This window comes from Drosophila virilis, chromosome 2 (assembly GCF_030788295.1).
Source record: "Drosophila virilis strain 15010-1051.87 chromosome 2, Dvir_AGI_RSII-ME, whole genome shotgun sequence".
NCBI lineage: Eukaryota > Metazoa > Arthropoda > Insecta > Diptera > Drosophilidae > Drosophila > Drosophila virilis.
The window spans coordinates 2,711,005-2,734,657 of NC_091544.1; the positions used below are offsets into that span (position 1 = coordinate 2,711,005).

The following is a 23,653-nucleotide window of genomic DNA, read 5'->3' on the forward strand; positions in this document are numbered from 1 at the left end:
ATTTGTAAACAAAGAAATCGAAGACCCTCTGCCAGACTATAATCTTTGTCGGAGTCTTAGATGCCGGCACAATAATATGCAGCTGGCGCAAATTTCTCGGCTCAGCCAACTGTGAACGGCCCTTGGCAGCTGGCAAAGTACACAACATTTGTGAGTTTCAATTAAGTGGCGGCAGGTCAAAGGCAGCTTTGGTTATTAACTCGTCAAAGGCGTCCAAAAGCCCAACTGAACAAACATGGCCCAAGCCAAGGGGCTGGCTTGAGGCTCGTCCACCAAATGCAATAATATTGAGTCCCATTTAGATCAGGTATTAAACGCGACTTCAGCACACATATTTGCCGTGCACTTCAAATCATATATGTTGACGTCTTCCTGCTGTTCCATGCATCTCAATCGGATTATTGAGCCCGTTCAGCCCATTACTTGACCTCGGGTCAAATTGAGCTGCAAAAGGTTACACCTATTGGGCAGAAGGAAGACGCAGCTGGATGTTCTTGAAACGAAGACAATATATTAATTTAAGACAATTGTTCAGATTGCGATTTCTTCTAAATGTCACTTAAGATGACAATTGGCAGATAGTTTGGCGATATGCATTGTTTCAACTATAAGAAACAAAGTTTTTCCAGCAACAAAAGGCAACAATTGGCATTCGACTTATTACAAACTATTTCATTTTACGTGCAGACTCTGAGCAAACAAATTTTCGACTATAATGGTTGAGGATACAAATCCACGGAGGGATTCGTATTCTCATTAGCCAAGATAAACACAAATAATTTAATATTATTTTTGTAGTTTCTTGCTATGAACCTGAACTCTTAGTTACGCAGCTTGGGCTACTGGATTTTTCGGTTAAGACTAGAATATAGAATATAAAATAGAATTTAAATTCAGATCCGCGCTCTTCAATATAACAATTATGCATAATTATACAAGAAATGTTCTTTAAAAATGATATTATTTTCTGTGTATCAAGCGAGACTCTATTCTGTAAATAAGAGGTAAGGCAGTATTGGGAAAGTCTGCCATGGATAGAAAGGGGAAGCATTCCAGGGTTTTTTAAAACCCAAAAATATTGTTAAACAAAGCCTGGAAACTAATAGGGGAATAGAAGGCAATACGTAGGCAATCAATGGGCGATACCTGCTGTTTAATCCTTTTTCTGCCTGAAGCATGAAAAGTATTCACGAAATTGAGTTCCCTTGGGCTTTGTTGGGTTCTATTGGAGCATGTAGGTCCGGCTGCAACAATTTGAGATCCATTGCGCTCTGTTGGACCCCATTGAGCAAAACAACCTACTCAAAAACTCTTACTTCCCAGAAGCCGCATTCAAATGAGATGCCAAACAGACGCCAACTCTCGATAATCTGCACGTTTGATAAGCCTACATATAACATATGCATCTTATATTTGGATTGATTATGTAAAGCTGAAAAGAAGAACACCTTCAAAATGTAACGATGCAATTTTTGTTGTTTACGCTTTGACAGGCAAGCTGGCTGCGTAATTGCGTATACGCGACGTGGCGCTTACCTTCGAGCACTTCTTGCACAGAAATTTTCCAGAGTTTTTGTCACAATTTTTCTTATCTCATGAGCATAAAATTAACAACCCAACAAAATGACGCCGAAAATCAACGACAATTCTGGCACATTATTTGCCGAGTGCCGGCATCAAGGCAGGACCCACGCAGGACTGCGACAAGGAGCTGGCATTATTTGAAAGAATCGACGCTTGCGGCGCTGCTATAAAAATTTGTGCGCGATAAAATGGAATTATGAAAGACGACGGCAGCCAGTTGCGAGACACGTGTTCTTATTAATTTTAATGCATATTAAAAATCGCAGCCTGCGGGGCCCCTCCCTCGCCCCTCTACCTTCATCCGCCTTACCAGCGCTTTGTAAATTTTCTTCAGAGATTGTAAATTGCGAGCAGCGTATCAATAAAAGCCTGAAACGTTGAGCATGTTGAGACCCGCTGGAGTTCGCCCTCATAAAATACCCTAACCACAACAATATACAATGCACACACACACACGCACACCCATGCATGACAGACACTGACTTATGTTTATTAGATTTTATGGGCGCTGAAGGCTGAGCTTCGTCCTCTGGTTGGCTCTTCAACATTTCCCGCTTGTGCATTAAAATATCTTAATAGAAAAGAGATAAGTCATAAAATATTAAATGAGTGGCTACCACACACACACACACACACACATGCACACGCACACAAAAGCTCATAATCAGTCAGAGAGAGAGAGAGAGAGAGAGAGAGAGAGAGAGAGAGGTGGGGCGGGCCAAGTGGCAGCGCGGTTTCATCTGCTGCTGGCAGCCTGTTTGGCAACGTCTGGGCCGCCATTATGCCACAGTATTGCGGTTATGATTTCGAATACCCTGCACGCAGTTAGCTCAAGATAGGGTATATTGCTGCTGTGGCAAAACTTAAGCACAAAAGACGCTCTATCCTTGAGAATCGTATTCAAGTTCTTCGAAGCGCGTTAGCAATCAAATTAAAAATCAATCAAAATTTAATGTTTTTTTTTTATTTTTAAAAAGCTGTGAATCTAGCTTTTAAAAAGCAACAGCTAGTATGCACTTTGTCCAAGATTTAGCAATATTCCAACTGATTCGAGCCTGGCAACTATTTTAATTCTGCAATTGCTTTAAGCATTCAGTCGCAATTAAAGCTTTCGTATAATTAAAGCTCAAATTCTTAACTTTTTTTAGGAAAAAATGTACTTTCAGGCACTTTCGAAATTCTTACTCTTTAGACATATAAAAGCTTTCTTACCTTTTATCTTATTGCAAACTTTTAGCTTAAATGCGCGCTTAAGACCAACTGAAAGCTTTGCGTAGCTAGATTAAAGCTCTTGAAAAGCACTAGATATACTTACTATTATCTGCACTTCTTCCCGTTTTTGTCTAGGAACTCAAAGTAAAGCTTAGGGCCAAAAGGGCGCTTTACATTTAAAGGGCATCGCGTAGTCGTTACTTTTGCGCCCATTCGATCGAATTTGTTGTTAGTGCTCATGTTTTCACTTTGCAGATAAATAATGCACAAAAGTTGTTCATTTAACTTTGCTTGTTTGTTTCTTTTGGTTTCGTTTCGCTTTTTGTTTGTTTTACTCGTTGGCTGCCTCCCAGCCGACTCATCAGGCCGCCCCCCCTGCCCACACCTGGCGCTGCGCTGCCTGCCATGTGCCAGATATAAATCTTGAGAGCCTAAACCGACTGGGGCAACTTTATATTTTTTATATATATATATATACATTTTTTTTTTGTGGCCAGCCTTTGCCTCAGTCGAAAATAAGTTAAGAAACTCATTCACATAATTTTCAAGTTTATTGTTAGCCGTTGTTGTTGCTGCTCCTGCTGCTGCTGCTGCTGTTGCTGCTGTGGCATGATATACACCTGGCTGGCGGGGCATAAACCTGTCTCTAATTACGAACAGCAGCCCCTACTTCCTCCCCCCAAACAAGCAACTCACGCTACCCGCAAACAACGGCAACCCATAAAATCTAAATAAAAATCATTCATTTTCTCGGCACAGCCAAAGTTAACCCAAGGCGCCAACAGTTCTGCCAACTGCCAGCTTAACGGCTCCTTAAGATCCTTTTCGATGATGTTGTGCCTGCCGCGTGCTCCTGTACATCCTGTACAGCTGCCCCGCTCCTCTATACGCCACCCCGCAACCTGCTGCCGTTGCGGTTTGCCTTTTGTGCGTAACATTTTTATAGCCTACACTTGGGCGCCCGCGCAAGTTACGGCCACTTAATGAATTAACATTATTTTGATGGGTTTTATGATTTTTTCATACATGCACCACAAACACACACAAACACAAATACACACACAGGCAATAGGCTGGTAGCAACGAGCAGAACAGCTTAAAAAAAAAGAGACAGCTTACAACTTTTTAATAAGCCACAAAAATATTTATAAAATAAGAAACATTCCATTTTGTTGCGCCGAAAATTGGGTGCCCTTTTTAGACATAGAGCTGACTGATATAAAAGTATGAAAAATTGTCAAGTTCTTATTTGCTGACTATCAAATTACTGATGACAGTTCATAATGCAACCTGATTTTCATAAAAGACGAATGACTGTTCTTTCCTATGGTAGAGTATCCTATGTGATTTTGTGCTCCGATAAAATAAGATCTTATATATTTGTGTGGAGCTCGGTCAATATGTTCTACAGATCGTTCCCATTGAGGCTATATGTCATGCCATATTGTTAAGACTCACTACGTCCACTTCGCAACAACCCTGTGATGCCCTGTGGAAGGGAAATGTGAAATAAAAAATTGTGTGTGTGTGTGTGCGTGTCTGTGTGTGTGTGTATCGGGCATGTGTATCGGGCGACATAAATCTAAGTGCTTTAACGCCCTTGTGGGAACTTTTGCAGCGCCTACTTTTGTGGCGAATGGTGCAAACTGTTTTAACAGTCTGAGCCACCCTTTGCCCACACCCAAACAAATGTATTGCTCTGCATGTGTGTGTGTGTGTGTGTGTGTGTGTGTATGTTATGTAAGCGTTGCTGTGGCGCTTTTGTAATGAGTTTTCAAGTGGTTTTATGCATAGGCAGGTAATTTTAACATAATGCCTAATGATGTATCTTTTGTGCTGGGGCTTACTAAATGGCCAAGCATTGTGGCAGGTACTGTCACACACTCACACACACATTCGCCCACACACACACACACACACACACACACCCACAAATGACATTGTAGTTTATGGGCAATAGGCAGCCTGTTAGGCAGCCCTTTACTTGTTCTGCTCCAGAGAAACGAGCCGAGTTTGCCAAAAATAATATAAAGCGAATTTTAAACACTTAAAGCTGAATATAAATGTGAGAACGTGCTTAAAACAATTTATATAAGACATGCTCTTAGGCTTTTAAGAACCTACTTTAATATTATTTTCAATTTATTTTGCAAGTACACAATCTCTTCTATATGAGCCACATACAGAGTATTTCATGGTCCCTTATGCCCCATGTCTAATTATTCTTATTGTATTTTAATTAAGCTCACGTCGCTTCGATTTATTAGTCTCTACAAACTAATTACGAACACTGCTTATCGCAAATGCATTATTTATCAATGTCTAGTCAATAACTATTTAAGCAACATTAATTGTTGCCATGTAGCGGCAATAAAACTACTTAATTATTATTTACAGCCATCGATATCAGCTAGCAGCAAATATCCCAGAATTCAAATGCGCGCTCAAAATAAAATTCCCCAACGATAGAATTTCCCGCTTGCACTCGCATTTTGTTTAGTTGGCGAGTTGCTCGCACGCACACACACACATACACGTGTACGCGCGCCTGCTCTGGCTCTCGCTCCTGCTCTCTCACAGCAGCAGCAGCTGCCGCAAATGCCGCACCACGGCGAATTGAACCAAGCCAACGACGGCGAATGTATCTGTCAGTTGAAACAGTCGCCGTGTGTGTGTGTTTTGTCTGTCTCTGTCATCATAGTCGCCGTCGCTGTGGCCGCCGTCTCGTTGCGCTTCAGTTTTTCTGATTGTGGCCCAAGCAAAAAGCAGGCAAATAATTTTTAAAAAATTCAATAAAATTGTCAATGAAATGCGCCCAAAGCAAACCTCATTCGCTGACAGTTCACAAACTAAATAACTAAACAAATAAATAATTGCTAAAATACGCGAAAAACAGTGTGAAAATTTCGTATATAGTGCGTACGCCTGGAAAAATTCTCTGCGCAGCAGCCGCCTTTTTTTTCGGCCAAACAGCGAACAATTTGGGTACCAAAGAATATATAAAGCAAATTAAGAACTGAATCGAATTACAAACCGATTAATCCGATGTGTACTTATATATATGCGGCAATTGTTGGATTATTATGAATTCCAAAGGCCTGCAGACACCAAACAATAAAGATACAAATACTATATTTATTATTGTGCAGCATAATATGTGCCAAATTTCAAAAATTTACAACTTCCATAAAAAGTTACGACAATAAAAGTGTGTGAATAAAATCGAATATAAATAAGCGAAAAGAACAATATGAATATTTATATTTATATACTTACATATATATACATGTGTATATAGTGTACAATAGTGCGCCCATTAATCTTGTTGTTGTTGCCTTTGTTCGCTGCGCTGTTGTTGTTGCTGTTGTTGTTGTTATTCGCATTTTGTGTACCTTTCAAGAAATCAATAAAAAAAAAACAGAACGCAGCCCAAAGGCCAGGCAAATTTGCTCAAAACGAGTCGTGAGAGAGCGAATTGAGAGCGCAGCATGTAATAGTGAGCAGCAGCGGAGCGAGTGAGAGCAAGAGAGCAGGAGAGAGCGAGCGCTCGTTACGTTTTGTTGACATTCTGCCGCGCCGCATGCTTGCTACAAGCCCAGCTTGCGTTTGTTGTCTCCCTCTCTCGCCTACAACTTCGCCATGGTTTAGCATATTTAGCAAAAGAACGCGAATGACTGGCAAAGAATAAACACAAATAGCCCAATATATTTATATCATAGCGAAGCACAGTTAGTTGACACAATTTACAGTTGACAATCTGCCCTGTTCGCCCTTTTCTCGTCGCACTGCGAATTGCTATTTTGGCAACAAGAACAGTTAAAAAAAAAATTAAGAAAAACAAGAATCTACGCATTTCAACTACTCTGGAAACCACGTGCCAGCCCGGCTCTATTGATTTTTCGCATATCCTGCATCCTTTTGCCGTGCATGCGCATCTATCCGCATACATACATATGCATATCCCCAGTGCACTGACCTTAGCCATGGAACTGCCAGTCACAATTCGAAAACTCTACGTTTATTTTCCAAACAAATTAACAACATTCAACGAGTCGCTAAAAACAACAATAACAAACAATTTTGTGATATACAAACTCATATTTATTGTATACCCCGAGCCCACAATGTGGGCCATTCATAAAAACCGCTAACTTAGGGGCGAGAGAGACAGAGAGAGAGAGAGAGAGGGAAAAAACGGAACACAAATAAACAAAAATTCCCATGTGTTGTATGCATAGGAAGTATATTTGATTTGGGGTTTTTTTTTTTTTTTTGGAAAGCGGCTGCTCAAGTGCGGTAATATGTGGGCTATCAGACAGTCTCACGCCCATTAGACACATCTACCTTATCGGAAATGCATAGAGAGAGCTGTCCCGACTCTGTAAACTCGGTCAGTTCTGAGTGTATCTTAGAGAAATTTGGTATACAAGCTACTTTTTAGCTCAAAAAGCATATATATCAAAACGAGCCGAATCGCTTGACTATATTGAGAACTGCGTTTTTTTAGATTCAAATTTCTATTCAGGCAAAATCTCTTTAGAATATTTCTTTAGAGTATTTCATCTTCGGCACTCGAAGCTAGCTATTTTTACCTTGTTTACCCATAAGATCAGCTCAATTTGCAGTCATATCGTTTCCAGTCTCTTGAGTGCCCAATTAGATGATTTTTATTGGCACTTGAGATACTTTAACACACTTTCACAGCAGCATCGACCCGCCCACATATATCCGCCAGCTTCTAGAAACGGTTCTATAAAGTTGTTTTTGTTATTTCTGTAAACAATGGCAAATCGGCTTAGGCCCATTTGACCTACTATACATATATAGATACATATATATTTATATATACGTTTCAGATAGCTTCTACTTCCGTTTGCAGCATGGGGCAGCTATACAATTTTCTTACCTGCCAAAAACGATAATAGCTTCACTTTTTATCAATCTCACTCACGCACACACACACACACACGCAGATGGGTCGCCTATTATTATTATTTATGTATATGACAAGCATAATGGAGCTTATCTCGGCAAGCGGCCAGCGACCATAAAAAAGTCGTCACGATTTCGACTGTGTGTGTGTGTGTGTATGTGTGTGCGTGTGTGCATGATTTCTATTTATGGGTCACACACACACAAACACACTCACACACATACATATGTATGCCCTATGCGTCTGTTCAGTTATTTTCTGCACTTGACAGCGAACAGTGGGCAATTTTTCAATTAAATTTGCACACACACAAAAAAAAAGCTCAGCTTATCAAATTGTGCAAATGAACTCGAAAAGTTACCGTTTATCAAATATTGACACAGACCCGAAACATTTTTGGATATTATTATTGTTTCCTGTTATTAAATATATACGATACCCTGTTCATAGGGTACATGTGTGGCTAGGATAATGATATTATAGATAATAATAATATTTCTACAGCCATTTTCTTCTGTTCCTTATAATTCTCTATAAAGGCCCATTAAATCTTGGTACTTTAATTCTGGTTCCTCCATACTACTTAGTTAATCTTATTATATCGTTTGCATACTAATTAGTTATTCTTCTCTTTGATAATACTCGCCAGTTCTTCAAGCGTCTACCAGCTGAATATATTGAATATATATTGGATATTCAGCTCAGGAATAGATTTTATCTTTTATTAAGAGTGTTTTCTAAGAAGCGAGCATTCGAATTGTGGATATAGGTTTACAGGGTAGCTGCCAGTCGAGCAGCCCTCTGCTTGTGTTATAAGCTTCGCCTACTTATCATCGCCCATAAAAGGCCCAACAATTGTCGCTTGATTGACCAATTTTCTGAGCGCTCGTTTACCCAATATCGGTTTTTATGGCCATAGATATACCCTACCCAGAAGTTGCATACATTTGCCGTTGCGTACGTCTGCCTTTTATGTGTCACATATTGTTACTCTAATATTGTTTTTTAGTGTTACTATTATTATTATTTTGATTGTTATTTTTTATGGGCACTTGTAACCTTGCTCGGCTCGTTGGGTTACTTGATTTTTATTTGACTTTTATTTTAGTTTTATTTCATTTCGTTTTTGCATGCGGCTGCAGCTTGATGAGCTGCTAATTAGCCCCGTCTGCTCAACAGTCACGAGCAACACTTTAGCCCCAGCACATGGCGTGCCCGGGCAGCTCTGAATGAATCAGCACGAGCCCACTGTAATTTGCACTTTGTATCCCCTCCCCATACCTGCGCCTGCTGCTGCTCTTCACTCTGTTGTTGACTGCGCTGCAGTTACTTGCCGAGGTTTGGGGCATATTAGTTGCTGCAGTACGTGTGCATGATTGACAGCTGTTGGATTTGCTTAGTCGTTGTGGGTAATTAGCCAGCTGGATTGGCAGCTGGGCAGACAGGCAACAGCATTTACCTTTTGACCTACTCTGACCTGATTCCTGGCATATGTATGTAGCAAATGCTGATTTCTTGCTCGCAACTGCAAATGACTTGAGGGTTTTACATTTACATTTAATACTGTGCTTGCCTAAAGAGTTTTTATGCAATTTTTTAATGAAATATCAGTTCTCGCCTATATTTCACCTATCTTCGTGAATTTGTAGTATTAATTTCTCTCTATTCATGGCTAGATTTGATTACTAATCATATAAAAATCCCATTTTATACCATATACCCAATTTAACTTCTACATGCTTTACTTGAGAGTTTTTCAACAATCAAATTTCAATTATTATAGGTTTTACCTTTTTTCACGCGTTTGCGTGCTTTGATTACCAATCATATAGCCAATCTTTTTAGTACACTTAACAATTTTGAATAATTCTTAAGTTCCGCTCAGCAAAATCGCTTTAGCGAGTCTCAAAACTGAAAGCTTATCGATCGATTGTAGTGCAAAGTCACAACGAACAAGTTTCCACCCATTATCCACGCTTCTGTGTGGATCTAGTCAATGATCTATTCTGTTCTTGTGTTTCTTTCGCATAAAAGCAAAGCTATGAGCCTGCCCAGCTCTGACAATTCGTACTAAGATTGTCGTCATTTTTATAGAAAATGTGCTAAATGTTCTGTGTCTTCATTGAAGCGCACTCTTGTGTCGGCTATGGCCGACGTGCTCATCAAATCGTCGAGCTTTTGCTGCAGTTTTTTTGTGCTGCGGCATGTGGCATGAAGCAGTCTGCGAGTGCCGCCAGCTGTTGCACACATGTCAACGCTGGGCTCGTCAATTTATTGCAAACTCTTTGCAAACTCTTTTTTTTTTTTTTTGCTCTTTACTTATCTGGGCACATTTATAATTTTTATTTATATGGTCACACACGAGCGAGCGAGAGGCGAAATGTATTTTTATGCGGCGCTGCAGCTGCAGTGCCACGCCCCCGTGTTTTAAAGATTGAACCGCGTTGAACTCTGCAAAAGAAAGCGCCGGAGAGAACAAAGGGCGATCGAAAGAGAACGCAAAAACAATGCGAGAATCGAACGGCATAAAAAATGCAATAAATTATCATAAAAAGTGACAGCGGCGACTTTTGTTTTATTTTTTAGGATCTTAAAAAAAAAAAAGGTTTTCAAGCGCAGAATTGACAAAGCAACAACAACAAAATTGAGTACTTTTTTATTTATATTTATTCCTATCAATTTACGTGACAGTGCAAAAATGGAAATCATTTAAGCAACTAAACTAAACTTTAGCTAGAACACACATATATAAAATAACAAAACAAAAAAAAAACATTGCACAAAATGTTGTAACAAATAAAAAATACAAAAAAAATAACAACAGCTGCACAAGTAATAAAACGCGGCGCACAGTGGTACAAAAGCGCACAAAACGCAACAAAAAAAATCTGTAAAAACGCACAAAAATCAACGGGAACATAAACGAGTGAGAGTGAGAGGAACAAAGCCTAGCGAAATGCCACGCCCACTGCAGTTCCCACTGCTGCAACTGTTGCTCTTCAGCAGCATTGCCGTGCAACACGGCGGCACAGCCGCCACGCTGACCAGCACGGCAGCCAGCAGCCGGAGCACAGATGTGCACCTGGACAGCACAACACAGCGCCATGTCGCGGATCTAGTCAATGCGGAGGAGCCGGCCGGCTCCGGCTGGGAAACACTTGAGACTGAATTCAAATTAGCCACGCACAGCAGCTCCCCCACCGCAACTGTAGCCGCAACTCCGGAGACCACGATGCCCACATCCATTGAGCAGCAGGATCAGCCGCCGGCGATTCCGGCAACCACGTTGGCCTTTGCCCATGCCGTTGCCGTGGCCGGGGACACCATGGACTCGACTGGTTTCAGTGGCGATGCCACGCCCCCCTATGCCGCCGTCGATGATAGTTATGGTAATTAGAGCTGCAAATATAACTTTGACTGCAAATTTTTTCAGCCATTTTTCGCGCATGTGTCGATCCATGACTCATGACTGGGCGAAAACTGAACCCAGATGAGCGCCAATTGGAATGTTTCAATTGGAACAGTTGACTCAGTGGCTTGATGTAGACTATGAGATCACAAACTATATCAAAATCAAGCACCCTGATTAAATTAAACAGAATTCTTCTAATAAAATGATTGAATGCAATGTCCAAAGACAGACTTCCACTAAAATCTGAGTTCAATGCTAAAAGAAGTGAATCAAACATTTTCATTATGTTTATGGGGATATAAAGTTTTATACATTTTTATTTTTCAAAAAATTGTACATGAAATATAAATTTATTTCTCTCAATTTATGAGTATCAATATATCTAGAACTGTGTCTATGCTATATCTATATATAGATCGTTTTGATCTAATTATGAAATCTAGAATGCTGGAAAATTTCGGATAAAATGTGTTTTGCCAAATATTAAAGATAATCCTTGTCTCTCATAATGAGTTTCCTCTGGGATATATATTTTTATATTTCTCCATTTTAATCCAACAATATCGATAGTTATCTTTTTCTAAACCTATTGACATTTCAAAAACGCCGTTCTATATCTGGGATCTAGTTTGTCCTCTCTCTCTTGACTTAAACTTCAGCGATATCTAGAACGTAATAAGTATCTAGATAATGAACTAGATATTTCGAATATATCTCCAGTCAAAAAATTACAAACTCAATAATACTCTCTATATTTTGATGAATGTTTATTTCAAATACAAATCAAAATCAAGACCTTATCCCAAGTTTCAAATATGTCTAGTTTGGCTATATGATCCTATCATTCCTTATTCTCAATTGTACCTTTAAATTATAAATCGTAAACGTAGTAATATAATTGATAAATTGATTTCTAATGCCAGTTTCTAAATGAAGCTGTAAATTTGCAATTTTTGATTATTTCTAAACTAAAATGTCTGCCAGCTTAGTTCAGCAAATGGCTCATAATCAACTTGTTGTAATACGTTATTAATAGCCCCTACTTAATTTAATTGTGGGATTCAAAGGACTCGAAGACCATTTATTGTAATACGCCCACAGCACTTTGCTTAAGTTGGGGTTAGTAATTTTTTTTTTGGTTGTTTTTACGCCTGGGCAGCTGCTCAATAACTCATTAAAGAATTATAAATTGCATTCGATGGGTGTTTACTGTACACGACTTTTCCATTATGGCTGGCCGGGCCCCGGGCACAGCCGAGTTCAATGGCACCAGAAAAGTTTTGCAGGAAAACTTGATGGAAAGCAAGCGGAAAACCAGCGGGCAGGGGCTTGTGGGGTTAAAGATAGTAGACAGGCAGACGCAGTTGCTCAGTAATTATCGATAGATAGAATAACAGCAACAACAACAACAACAACTGTGGCCATACTTTGCATACTTTCAGGCAATTAACGTAGTTTTCATTTCCGGCTTAACACGCAGCCATGTCGGAACCAGCCCACCCCATCCCCTTCTTGGGCCTAGCGTTAACGTGTAATATGGCTAAATTCTCACGCAAAAACTTTCAGCTTTTGCGAAATGAATTATTTAACATTGTTTTTGCGGGCCAAGTTTTTGGGGCCACGCCTAATGAAATATGCCCAAGAATTGACACCCGCAACAACAACAAGAACAAGGACTGGCAGCTCGTCAAAGATTTCATTCGAATCGACACGCGATGCCCGGCGCTGCACGTCCAGAGGGGTTGCGAGGAGGCAGCCAAAAAGCAAACAGAGCAATTAACAACTTAACTTTTATGGCCCACAATTATTTGGTATTTATTGTTAAGCTCTGGCTGTGCGCTATCTTTATGGCCGCAGCTTTAAATTTCAAAGCCGCTGACAAGCTAACTGGCCTGCATTTATATGTAACAAGCCCCAAGTACCCTTTCCCTTGCCGCCTGCCCCGCTCGAATCATTTCGAGCGAGCTGGGGAGACGCGGCGTATGTGCAATTTGCATGCCCTGGGTGCTCACATTGCGTGTTGGCCCGCATTTTGTGAGTCTGCACAAAAAACATATTTATTGAGAGAGCCAGCGACTGACAGCTGGCAAATTGTAGATGGCAGCCACTGGCCCCGGTGGGTGTGGCCAATGTGGGCGCTGATTTGTTGGCCGCACGCAAAACTACAATTAAAATGCATTTAGTTTTGGTTTTAAGCATTTGCGTCCAATGCAAATCGACATAAATAACCCCAAATGGCAAATTTAGGGCAAAGTCCTCGAGTAGTTCAAGGATTAATCCAGCATTAAAATTCATGACACGCCAGATGTAACAAATGACCCTGAACTTGAATGAAAAGCAACAGCAATAAACACTTTATAAAACTAAAACCGAAAATAAATGTGCTTTACATAAATAAAAATTAAGGAAAGTATATAAAAATAATAAAATTGCTTAGATTTCAGATTAAAACATCATAAAGATCATTTTTAATATTATTCCAAGCATCGTCCGTCTTTGCTGTACCTAGTCAGCGATGCAGTCAATCAATCAGTCAGCTTATCTGCTAGTCAAGCAGTAAATCAGTCGGTCAGTCAATCAGATGGCTAGTCAGCGCGTCAGTTAGCCAAATATTGAGTCAGTCAGTCATCATGTCGCTTAGTCAGTGATTCAATCAAGCAATCAATCAATCAAATAGTGTATCATTCAGTCAGCCAATCTGTTGATTTGTCAGACAGTCAATCTGTTAATTAGTCAAGCACCTAATGAAGCTGTGAGTCATTCAGTCCATCAATCAGTTTGTCAATAAGTTAGCTCATTCCGTCAATCAATCAGCGTGTGGGTCAGTCAATCTCTTAATTAGTCCATCAATCAGTTAGTGACTATTTTTATTAGTCAGTCAGTCAAGCAATAAGTGACATAGTCAGTCAATCAATCAGTCACCCAGTAAGTCAGTCAGTCAATCAGTAAGTCAGTCGTTGGTTGAGTCACTCAATCAATTCAATTGTCTATGAATGGTCATAGATCTGTGACTATTCACTATCTACTAGCCTGGGACCTAAACCCGTGACCCTCTTCTGCAGTTGTCTAACACTTGTCTAACGAGAACAGTAATTAATAAGTTGTTATTGTTATTCTTTGGGGCCTACGACTTACTAAGTCGTATAAAAACAATAACAATTCAGTCTGGAATTTAAACCCGCAATTTGAACTGCCTGCCTTAGTAACCCACTTAAACAGTCCGCTTACCGTAAATATATATAATTACTTGTTGATCGATCAAAGGATATAAAAAACCACAATATTAATGATTTCCCAGTTTATTACTTTAACGCAGTCACTGGCTGTAGATTTTATCTGATTTGCCATTCGTAAATGCAGGCAAGAAATAATAATATAGAGAATTTTATGCAAATTACTTGACAAACAGCCGCCACATCGCATCGCATCGCAGACTGCGCAGTTGGGGAATAGAGCAATTGACGACATTCAGTTGAAAAGTGCGCGGAGCGCTAATTATTATTACAGTCAAACAAATTCATTTGGTATTCAGTCGAGCGCCATATATATTATATAGTATCTATGGCAAAAATAAAGAATTATCCAGCTACAAGGTTGAACAACAAATGCCTAATGGCATTTCTAGCGAATTTCTTGATTATTTCAAGCTTCGAACAGTGCTTCCAAACAGTTTACTGACGCTTAAAGTAAAATATCAAATAATAAAAAATAATGTACAAATTTATTTGCAAAAAAAAAAAAAAAACAAAACAAATTCACATAATTATTGAGCGAATACCAGTTAAAATTGCTCGACTAGAAGTTACTCTGTAATCAGAACATTATAAGTTGATTTTCTTAAAAATTTGAGAAACTCGAGAACTCGAGAAAATAGCCTGTAATAGGTCGCTTGTAAAAGATTATTTATGAAAACTTTCAGTGCGCGGTGTTGCACAATTACTAGCGGGATTGATAGACTAATGGATACTCATTATTGAATTTTAAACAAAATTGAAGAGCTGGCAACTTCTATATTTATGCTTAAAATGTTGACACTATAAATTACCCTGTCTGCATCTGCATGTTTACAAAGGATCAATACGAAAACATGAAAATCACAGTGTTGCATAATGTCGATTACAAGACAGTGTTGAATAGTTTGCGACATTATAAAATATACTCAACTGACAGCTACCCTGTAGCAAGCGTATCTAAATATATTTTTAAAAAAGATTTCACCAATTGCCGCATCATTTATGGCATAAGAAAATGTGCTAAAATTTAAAGATTAATTAAGCACCGCTCGCTTACAAAGGATCGCAGGAATCTATCTTGCGATACTTTTGGAAGACAAAAAATATAATGTAGCTTTTTACAATTCATTCGCCCTGCTGCCCCGCCCAGCGGACTCTGCAAATTTCTATCAAGTCATTAGTTTAATTAATTGTTTTTCACAACTTCTCCGCGCCCAGCTCACCCTACACTGTGGGATTACCCCTCTCCATTGCCTCTTTTTCGATGCTGTTGTTGAGTTAATTTTTGTGTTAATTCATTTCAAGCTGAAGCTGAGAGCTGCCATCACAATTTCGGCTACAGCCGAAAAGTGCAGCTCATCAAGTGCCTGTCTACAGATGCCGCTGTAGCTCCAGTCTCCTTCCACAAAGCCCCCCACCCCCACCTCCTTTCCACCATTCTCCCACTAGGCAGACAGCACACTGAGTTATATGTCGCCCACATCGCGAAGTGGCACTTGAGCGGCGCCGAGTGGCATGAAATTGAAATTGGTTTCCTCACAACTTGCAACTGGCAACTTGCAACGGGCAACTGGCAACTTGCGACTGGCAACACGCAGCACGCAGCTCGCAGTGCGCCTCGCTGAGCAGTTCCCATTTGCAATTAAATGCATAAAAGTATCTGTCAGATGCAGCCTGTTGACGACATAATGACAAACAGCAGTTGACAAAAGTTTCCCCCAGCGCCCAACTCTTTGGGGCAGAATTAAGATAATTAATTCTCGGCGAGATACCATGTGTAAGTGTCATAGGTAAAAGTTGCAACTAGAAAATTTACGAACTTCACGTCTATTATACACTGTTCACTGGGCGAAAAGGGGCATATGTGTTTTGCCCGTCTGTACGCATGCGAATTCAGATAGAGGCTGAAAACCAAACAGATTGAAAGCTGTTGATTTCCTTTAAAAATATATATACCTACGCCATAGTTTGAGAGTCGCTGCTGTGTATTTACAGTTTGAGAGCAGCCAGGGTATTTGGCAGTCGCATACGCCCGTCTGCAACTTTTAACGTATATTTATCTAAAGTTTCTGGTCGAAAGACACTTTTTTTTTTGGTCAACTTGTAAAGTTAAATACAAGTTCAGCTGGTAAATAGATTTTGAGTTATTTTTTGGTATATCATCGACGCTGGCTCGAATCTCAGTTTTGGCCACTTGAAGTTTTCCGGTCCAGGCGTAAACTTGGCTAATACAAATTGACGTAACTTTTTGGCTTGTCAACAGCAAGCAGCAAGCCAAAAGTTTTGCAGCGTTTTTTGACAAATGATTTGCCTGGCAAGAAAATCAACAAAAATAAACACACACACACACACATATATATATATATATATATATATATACGAAACGCGGCCAAAGCAAACTTTGCACTTCAACTTTGCAGCAAAACTTTCAGTGTGTGTGTGTGTGTGGGCGTCACTTGTACAAAATTTTACAGGACACTGAGTTATGAACATGACTTGTCAAAAAACACATTTAAAGTGCAAAATAGTGGAAGAAGCAGCTAAAGAAAACAATCATTTAGTAGCCCCGGTATCAAATGCGAGCGCATAACTAACAAAAAGCATAAATCATTGAGCTGCTGTTGCTTCCTCTTCCGCTTCCTCAGCCCGGCCTTAAAAAAAACAGCTATCAATCATTTAGCTAGCTGCTGTCTTGATTTTAATTTGCGACATGGCCACACACACAGACACATGCACACAGATGCACACACTAGCTGGCAGGCGCTATGCAAAAAGCGTTGCATACCCAACAGGCGCGCGCTGTCACGTGCTCAAAGCGTCAGCAGCCCTGTGGCTGATAAGCCAGGTTTCTGTCCGTGCCTTGACACTGCCTCACTATCTCTCAATCGCCTCACTGTCCCTCTCTTTCTCTCTCTCTCTTATCTTTCGCACATGTGCGTGCCCTGCTGCGCTTTCTATGCCCAAGGACCTGGTTTACACCTTTCGCAGCAATTAAAGCGAAGTTACAACATTGCACGACTGCAAGATACCGTGTACTTGGTGCAAGTAGAGTACAAACGTCGCTGATTTACACTTCACTAGCGCCGTTAAGGCACAACAAATTTAGTTAGCAGCTTAAACTTGTTGAGAATTATAACTCTTATTTATATTCAAAGAGGTCAAATTAGGTATAAAATGCATGGAAAAATATTCACCTCAGTTAGGTTTCCATATGCTCTGTTTGCCCATTAAACGCAGGGTATGCAAATCGTCTGCATTGTTGCTGGGTTAATTTATGAAACTCCAGCCTGACGCCGTCTGCCTGCAAGGAATGCAAAACCAACGGAATATCAACAGATAAACCCTTTTTTTTTTTTAGCCAAGAGTGGACGGCTCACAAAAACAAATATAAAATCTGCTATAAAAACTGGTAGCCGGGCCAACAACTTCCGCCTAACTGCACTTCAACATGTACATTTGTGCGCCAGACGACGACAACAACAAGAACAAGAACAAGAGTCCTGGAATGCTGAACAAGAGCATCAGTCACAGCCCCAATCCCCCTTAGCCGCTGCCCGCCTCTGCCTGCTGCTGGGCTGCCTTTTTTGCACTTGAAAGTCACTCGCAGCCTTTTGTCTGCCTATGTGTGTGTGCTGCTTAAAGTCATAAACACCTTGTTAGTGCTGCAGCTCGACATGCTGAACGTGACATTGATGCCTTCTTCTTTTGTGGCTGACTCCTGGCGGCAGATATGTTGTCTGTCTGCCGCCTCCCGAACAGTTTCCGTGTCTCAAGCATCGTGAACCCGCCTCGAAACAAACCGGAAGGACTGCCACTGCCGCATGGTTCGGCCATGTGCAGCTTCCTGCCGATAACCTTTCGCATGCGGCTAGAAGCCGGCGCCGCTGGATTTATCGCTCAATTGTTTGTGCCTCACGGCTGTGGCACACACATAATTAGCTAAGCATATGAGGCACAGGCGCAGCTTTAAGCTTTAAAAGTGCTTTGTCAAATGCATTGCCAGCTGCAGCTAACCGAACTTTCTGGCGTTGTTAACACTGTCTTCCATCTGTCTATACAGCTTTGCGTTAAAGCAACGATGTTTAACATTTAGCGTGCGCAATGTTGTAAAACGCAATACAACAATATTTAAAATTCGATATGCCTTTAAGCTTGCTTTTGAACAATTGATGCAAGTCGAAGAAAAACTCTGCCACAAAGCAAAAGCTTAAAATAAACCATTTTGTTTTTATACTGTCACTAAAAAATGGTATCATATTGCAACACTGACAGCCAACAGCGGCTCAAAGGGAAACCAACAAACACAGCTAAATAAAAAGTCTAAAGTTTAGCGAAAAATGTCCTAAACCATTTCACAGCACTTATCTCATTAAAATACTAACAATTCACAACACTACGCCAAGAGGTGCATGCAAATTCCTAACGTTGGCGAGCACTTAAAGCTAAAAGTCTCCTTCGGCTTTAACCAAAAGTGGCTAACAAACTATTTATCCGGACGATCCTTTGTTATGTGCTTGGCTAATGACCAAAACGGACACATGTCAAGCGAGCTCAAAGTTCGCAAATTTGTGTCCATTGTCGGGCAAGTCAAGAATCGTCTACAGTTACGAGTCAAGCCAAATGACATGTGCCCAGCAAATGGCCCCAGACACGAGTTCAACATTATAAAAGGGTTTATTTGTATGGCAAATGGTGTGTGCGTGTGTGTGTGCATTGAGTATGCCTTATAGATGACACATCAAGTTGAATAATAGCTGGAAGGCACAACGAATTCTATGCTGACTACATTAGACAGCACAATGGCTATAATTTGTGTTAAACACAAATGTCTCAGCGATTAATGAATGAAAGGCATTTGATGCTTTGGGGTATTTCAAACCTAATTTCCCCAGACATGAACATTCCATTCAGCAACTAAATAAAGCACTTTAATCATATTGCCAAGTATTTATATGAATTTTCGCATTAAGATTGACACTTGAGAGCCGAAATACATTTAAGCGCATTTACTCATGTGCATGTGAAAGCACAAGGCTTCTGACATGCACTTTAATTGTGGTTCGCTTGTTCATGCTTCAAACCCAACAAATTATTAAACATCAGGACGAGCTGGCAAGATTTTACACACATTTTTGAAGCAGCTTTTCTGTTTCTGTATTTTATTGCCAGGTGGCAACGCTGCAGTTAAATTTATCATGCGGCTAAACAGCCTGGTACATTTAACTAGGCATATTCGTCTAACATGATCTTAACAAACTGTCAAACTCTCGGTCAACATTTGCACTGCATGTTAACATTAACATGAACATGAACATAATTGAACGTGGACCAAAGCGCAACTTACTGTCCAATGAGCAAAGCTTACCAGGTGGCAACTCCACAGTTAAATTTATTATGGTGTTAAACTGTCTAGTAAATACCTAGTAAATAGAAATGCAGTTTAAACTTAATGTGAAACTAACAGTATGCCGAACAAAGTCAGTTAATCTGCCTGGTAAATGCACTCAAGTTAAGGCATGTTAACTTTAACATGAAGCTGCGCTTAGTGCTGCCACGTCCCTTATGCAAGCATCTTTTATTCAACGTGTGTCAAACTTTTTCATTTACTTGTTTTTATTTTTTTTGTTTCGGCTTTATTTCACATAATTTTAGCGCCTTTATGCGAGGAGCCTTTGAAGCGCCATTGAAGGGCAGCCAACCGCGTCGCGTTCACATGTCAAATTGCATGTGAAGCTGTGTGTGCGTGGGCGTGTGTGTGTGTGTGTGTGTGTGAGTGGGTGTAAGTGGGCGTAAGAGTGTATGCGTGTGTGTGCAGGTATGTGTGTGTGTGTGCATGGGTCTTAACACATGCTTAATTGTTTGTTTGCTTCTGTGTCTGTGACAGCCGTCCGACTGTTCTCTCTCTCCCTCTTCTCTCTCTCCCTCTGTCTCTATTTACGCTTTGCACGTCGCCTTTTGTTTAGTTTTTACGTCTGGCCAAATGCGAAAGCAGCTCGTAAACTTCAGCGAGAACAACAACAACAACAATAATAACACAGCCCGAAGGACAACAACTAAATAAGGCTCACGCGTAACAATAGCAAAGTATGCCCTACAAAGGCGGGCCTATCGCTTCATAGACCAACTCTGACTTCTCTTTAAATTACAAAATTTTGTATTTGTGTTTTTTTTTTTGCCAGCTTTTAACTGAAACATTTATTTGGAACCCTTAATCAACTAGCTGCTTGTCTGCCGTAGGGTATTCCGGCTTCGCTGTGCCTTTGATAACTTTTCTATATATTTTTTTTTCCTCCTTCAATTTTATTTTTAGCGTAGTTTTTTTTGAGGCTCAGACAACTTAATGCTATTTGCTTTACACTCCCACGCACACACACACACACACAGACCCAGTTGTGCGCACCTTACAGTCCCTTCGGCATCTCAGCGCCACCCTCCCCCTCTCTCCATTGCTGCCACCACCCCCCCTCGCAACAGAGCCTTTGTTTGCCTTTCTTAACAACTTAAGCACGTCGTCTATATTGGTTTTCGGGCGCTACTCTTTTAAAAAAAGATTTCGCTTCCTGCTTTTGCCTTTGCTTTGTGAAAATAATCACGCGCAGCTTTGAGATTCTCTTTTTTTCCTTTCCACCATTTCTCCCATTTTTCTTCTTTTTTTTTTAAAGTTATTTTTTGCACAGCTTTTCTTTTGCTTTTTCACACTTGGCTTCTTCCGCTTGGCGCCCGGGCAACTCATAGTGCGCCGCTCTATTGTTTTCTTTTAATTTGTAGCTCTGCTCGTTGCCTTAAAAACTCGACAGGAAGGGCCAACGACTGTGCGTTCATGTCTAACAGCATATTAAGTAAGTGAACCGGTTCACAAGAGCTTTAAATACCTTGTCGAACTGGTTCAGAGTGAGAAATAAGAAGGACCTTAAAATAGTTGCAAACAGTTGGAATGTGCTATAAGGGTTGCCTTTTGGAAATATAAATCATAATGTAAAACCTTAAGTTGTATTAAATCAAATTCAAGTTCTCGAGAGCTTTAAGCATAAAGTGAACCCCAACATTAAAGCTTTTAATATGTTGTCGAACTAGTTCAGAGTGAGAACTAAGAAAAAGTTGAAAATATATGTAAATATGACCGCCTTGATTTGATACTCATTTAAAGCTTATACTCGTTGCGAATCATAAAGCATACTACAGTTAATATGTCAATAATTGTCATATATAATAATTCTTTTAATATATTGATTTACTCCTACACAAGCTAATCATAGTTACAAAGTAGTCTGACACAATCGAAACAAAGCTTTTTTTTGTGAGATCGAATCTATCATCTTTTTGTGCTAGTCACCCATTGAAATATATCCCCTGCCACCTTGGAATATTAATTACTGAAATTAATTTAATATTTCTTGGTTTATTTATAGCCTTTCAATTCCCCCCTTGTTTTATAGTTCCCCGCCTCAAAGATATAAATATTTGGAGAAATACAGACAGTTCTATAAATAAACAAAGATGCATCAAGTTAATTTCAGAAATAAACTAATAATAATATTTTTCTCCATTCTATTAATGAGGGCCCCAAATAGAGGCCTTGCTCCTATTCTGTCTTGCTAATGAGCAGCGCCATATATTAGCATATGTATGACATACGCAATATGCCGATATCCATCTCGGATATAACTCAAGGGGAGCTAATTTAATTTGCGCTATTTCAAGCACGGGTCAGAATAAGTACAGATAAATGCAGATAAGTACAGATAATAGAGATATTTAATTAACCCACTTTGAGCTAAGCTCCAAATGAGGCATGTTTGGGACATCAATTAAACTGAAAACTGAGACTATCGGTATTGACCGATTGGCTGATACCCTGCACACAGCTGCCGTTGAAAACATTCCAGTTTTCATCTATGAATAAACAAGTACGAAGTAGCGAGCTGCTCAGTTGGGTCAGAAATGCCATTAGATTGTGGCAAGCACCTGGATAGGACGCTGTGGCCATAAGCCAGGAGCCAGGAGCCAGGTGCCGGGACGTGGGTGCAGTGAAGCAGCGCATGGAAATCAATTTACGGCTAACTAACGGCAAACAAAGCGGCTTCACATGAATGTAAACGACATGGCGAAAACCAATCAGGCGCACTTAAGGCCACACCAAGAGAGAGATAGAGAGAAGGGGAAGAAAGAAAGAGAGAGGGAGGAGAAAAAGAGAGTGAGTGAGAGAGAGAGAGAGAGCAAGATTAAGATAGTGGGGCACAAAGAAAATATAGAGCCTGTGTCTCTGGCATCTGTCAATGCTATTAACTTTTGTGCCACACACACACACAGACACACCGAGAGAGAGAGAGAGAGAGAGAGAGACACACCTCCACAAGCTGCACTTGGAGTACATTTATCCTTTGGCGCCTGAGTGTATGCAGCACTTTGTTGCTTAATTGATTTTAATGCCACGCGCACGGGGCCTACAATTTGCCAACGTTTCTCGAGTCGAGTCGAGTTGAGTCTATAAATTGGCTTTTTCCTTTGCCCCGCTATCAACTGCAGCTGCTGCTCTGCTCCGCTGCTCAGTCGCTGTTCTGTCCATTTCCCATTTCCATTTCCGTTTTCAATTGCAAAGGAAGCAGCGCTGGCAAAGTGGAGCAAAAAAGAGAGAAATGCCATTTATTGAATTGTATAAATTTCTGCACATTGACAGCGACTGTTTATTTTACACACACACACACACACACCGATGTGTGTGTTCTATGTGTGTGTGTGCTCTGTGTTTTGTTAAGCTTTATCGCATTTGCATGGCAGCGGCACCCCCCGTTGGCAGGTCAAGTGCTTGGCCCCCCCTGCGGGTCACTCATTTGTTCTTTTGATTGGTGGCAAACGCAAAGCGTTTTTGCCTTTGCCCTTTCATGTCCATTTCGCTTTTGTTGTATTAGTAAAATAAATTACCATTTAGTGCTTTTTGCCACTAGCATTGACCCCTCCCCCTCCCCTCACCCCTCCACCCTCTTAGTTTCTCTCTGTGTCTCCCCCAAGGCGTCACACATGGTCGACTGTTGTCCTTTGGCCCTGGCAAATGAAATTATTGCTGCAGCTTTGCATCCTTTTGCTTGGATTATAAGCGCACATGTGGGCTGCTCCAGACGCGCTGGTGTGTGTGTGGGTGTGTGTGTGTGAGACGCTCACAATTGCAGCCATAATAAATTGTTCGCAATCGCAGTTCCGTTTCTTTATGCGCTTCGATTACGTTGCGCTTGACTGCTGCCAGTTCTATGCCCCCCCCCCCCCCCCCCCCCCCCCCCCCCC

The 23,653-nt window shown here is 40.5% G+C and overlaps 1 protein-coding gene across 5 annotated transcripts in view; it reads left to right on the forward strand.

Moving 5' to 3' along the window:
* The window catches only part of Ptp99A (Protein tyrosine phosphatase 99A), a 149,405-nt gene that overhangs the window by 95,361 nt on the left and 30,391 nt on the right, over window positions 1–23,653 (forward strand). The window contains exons 1-2 of one of the 5 annotated variants that reach the window (XM_070207692.1): window positions 5,470–5,565; window positions 10,421–11,118. The exons of 3 other annotated variants lie outside the window; for them this stretch is intronic. In XM_070207692.1, coding sequence (XP_070063793.1) covers window positions 10,686–11,118 — 433 coding nt within the window. In that variant the 5' untranslated portion in view covers window positions 5,470–5,565; window positions 10,421–10,685. Of the gene's footprint in view, window positions 1–5,469; window positions 5,782–10,420; window positions 11,119–23,653 lie in introns of those variants that run through there. One more of the 5 variants, XM_032439433.2, reaches the window with a different exon arrangement.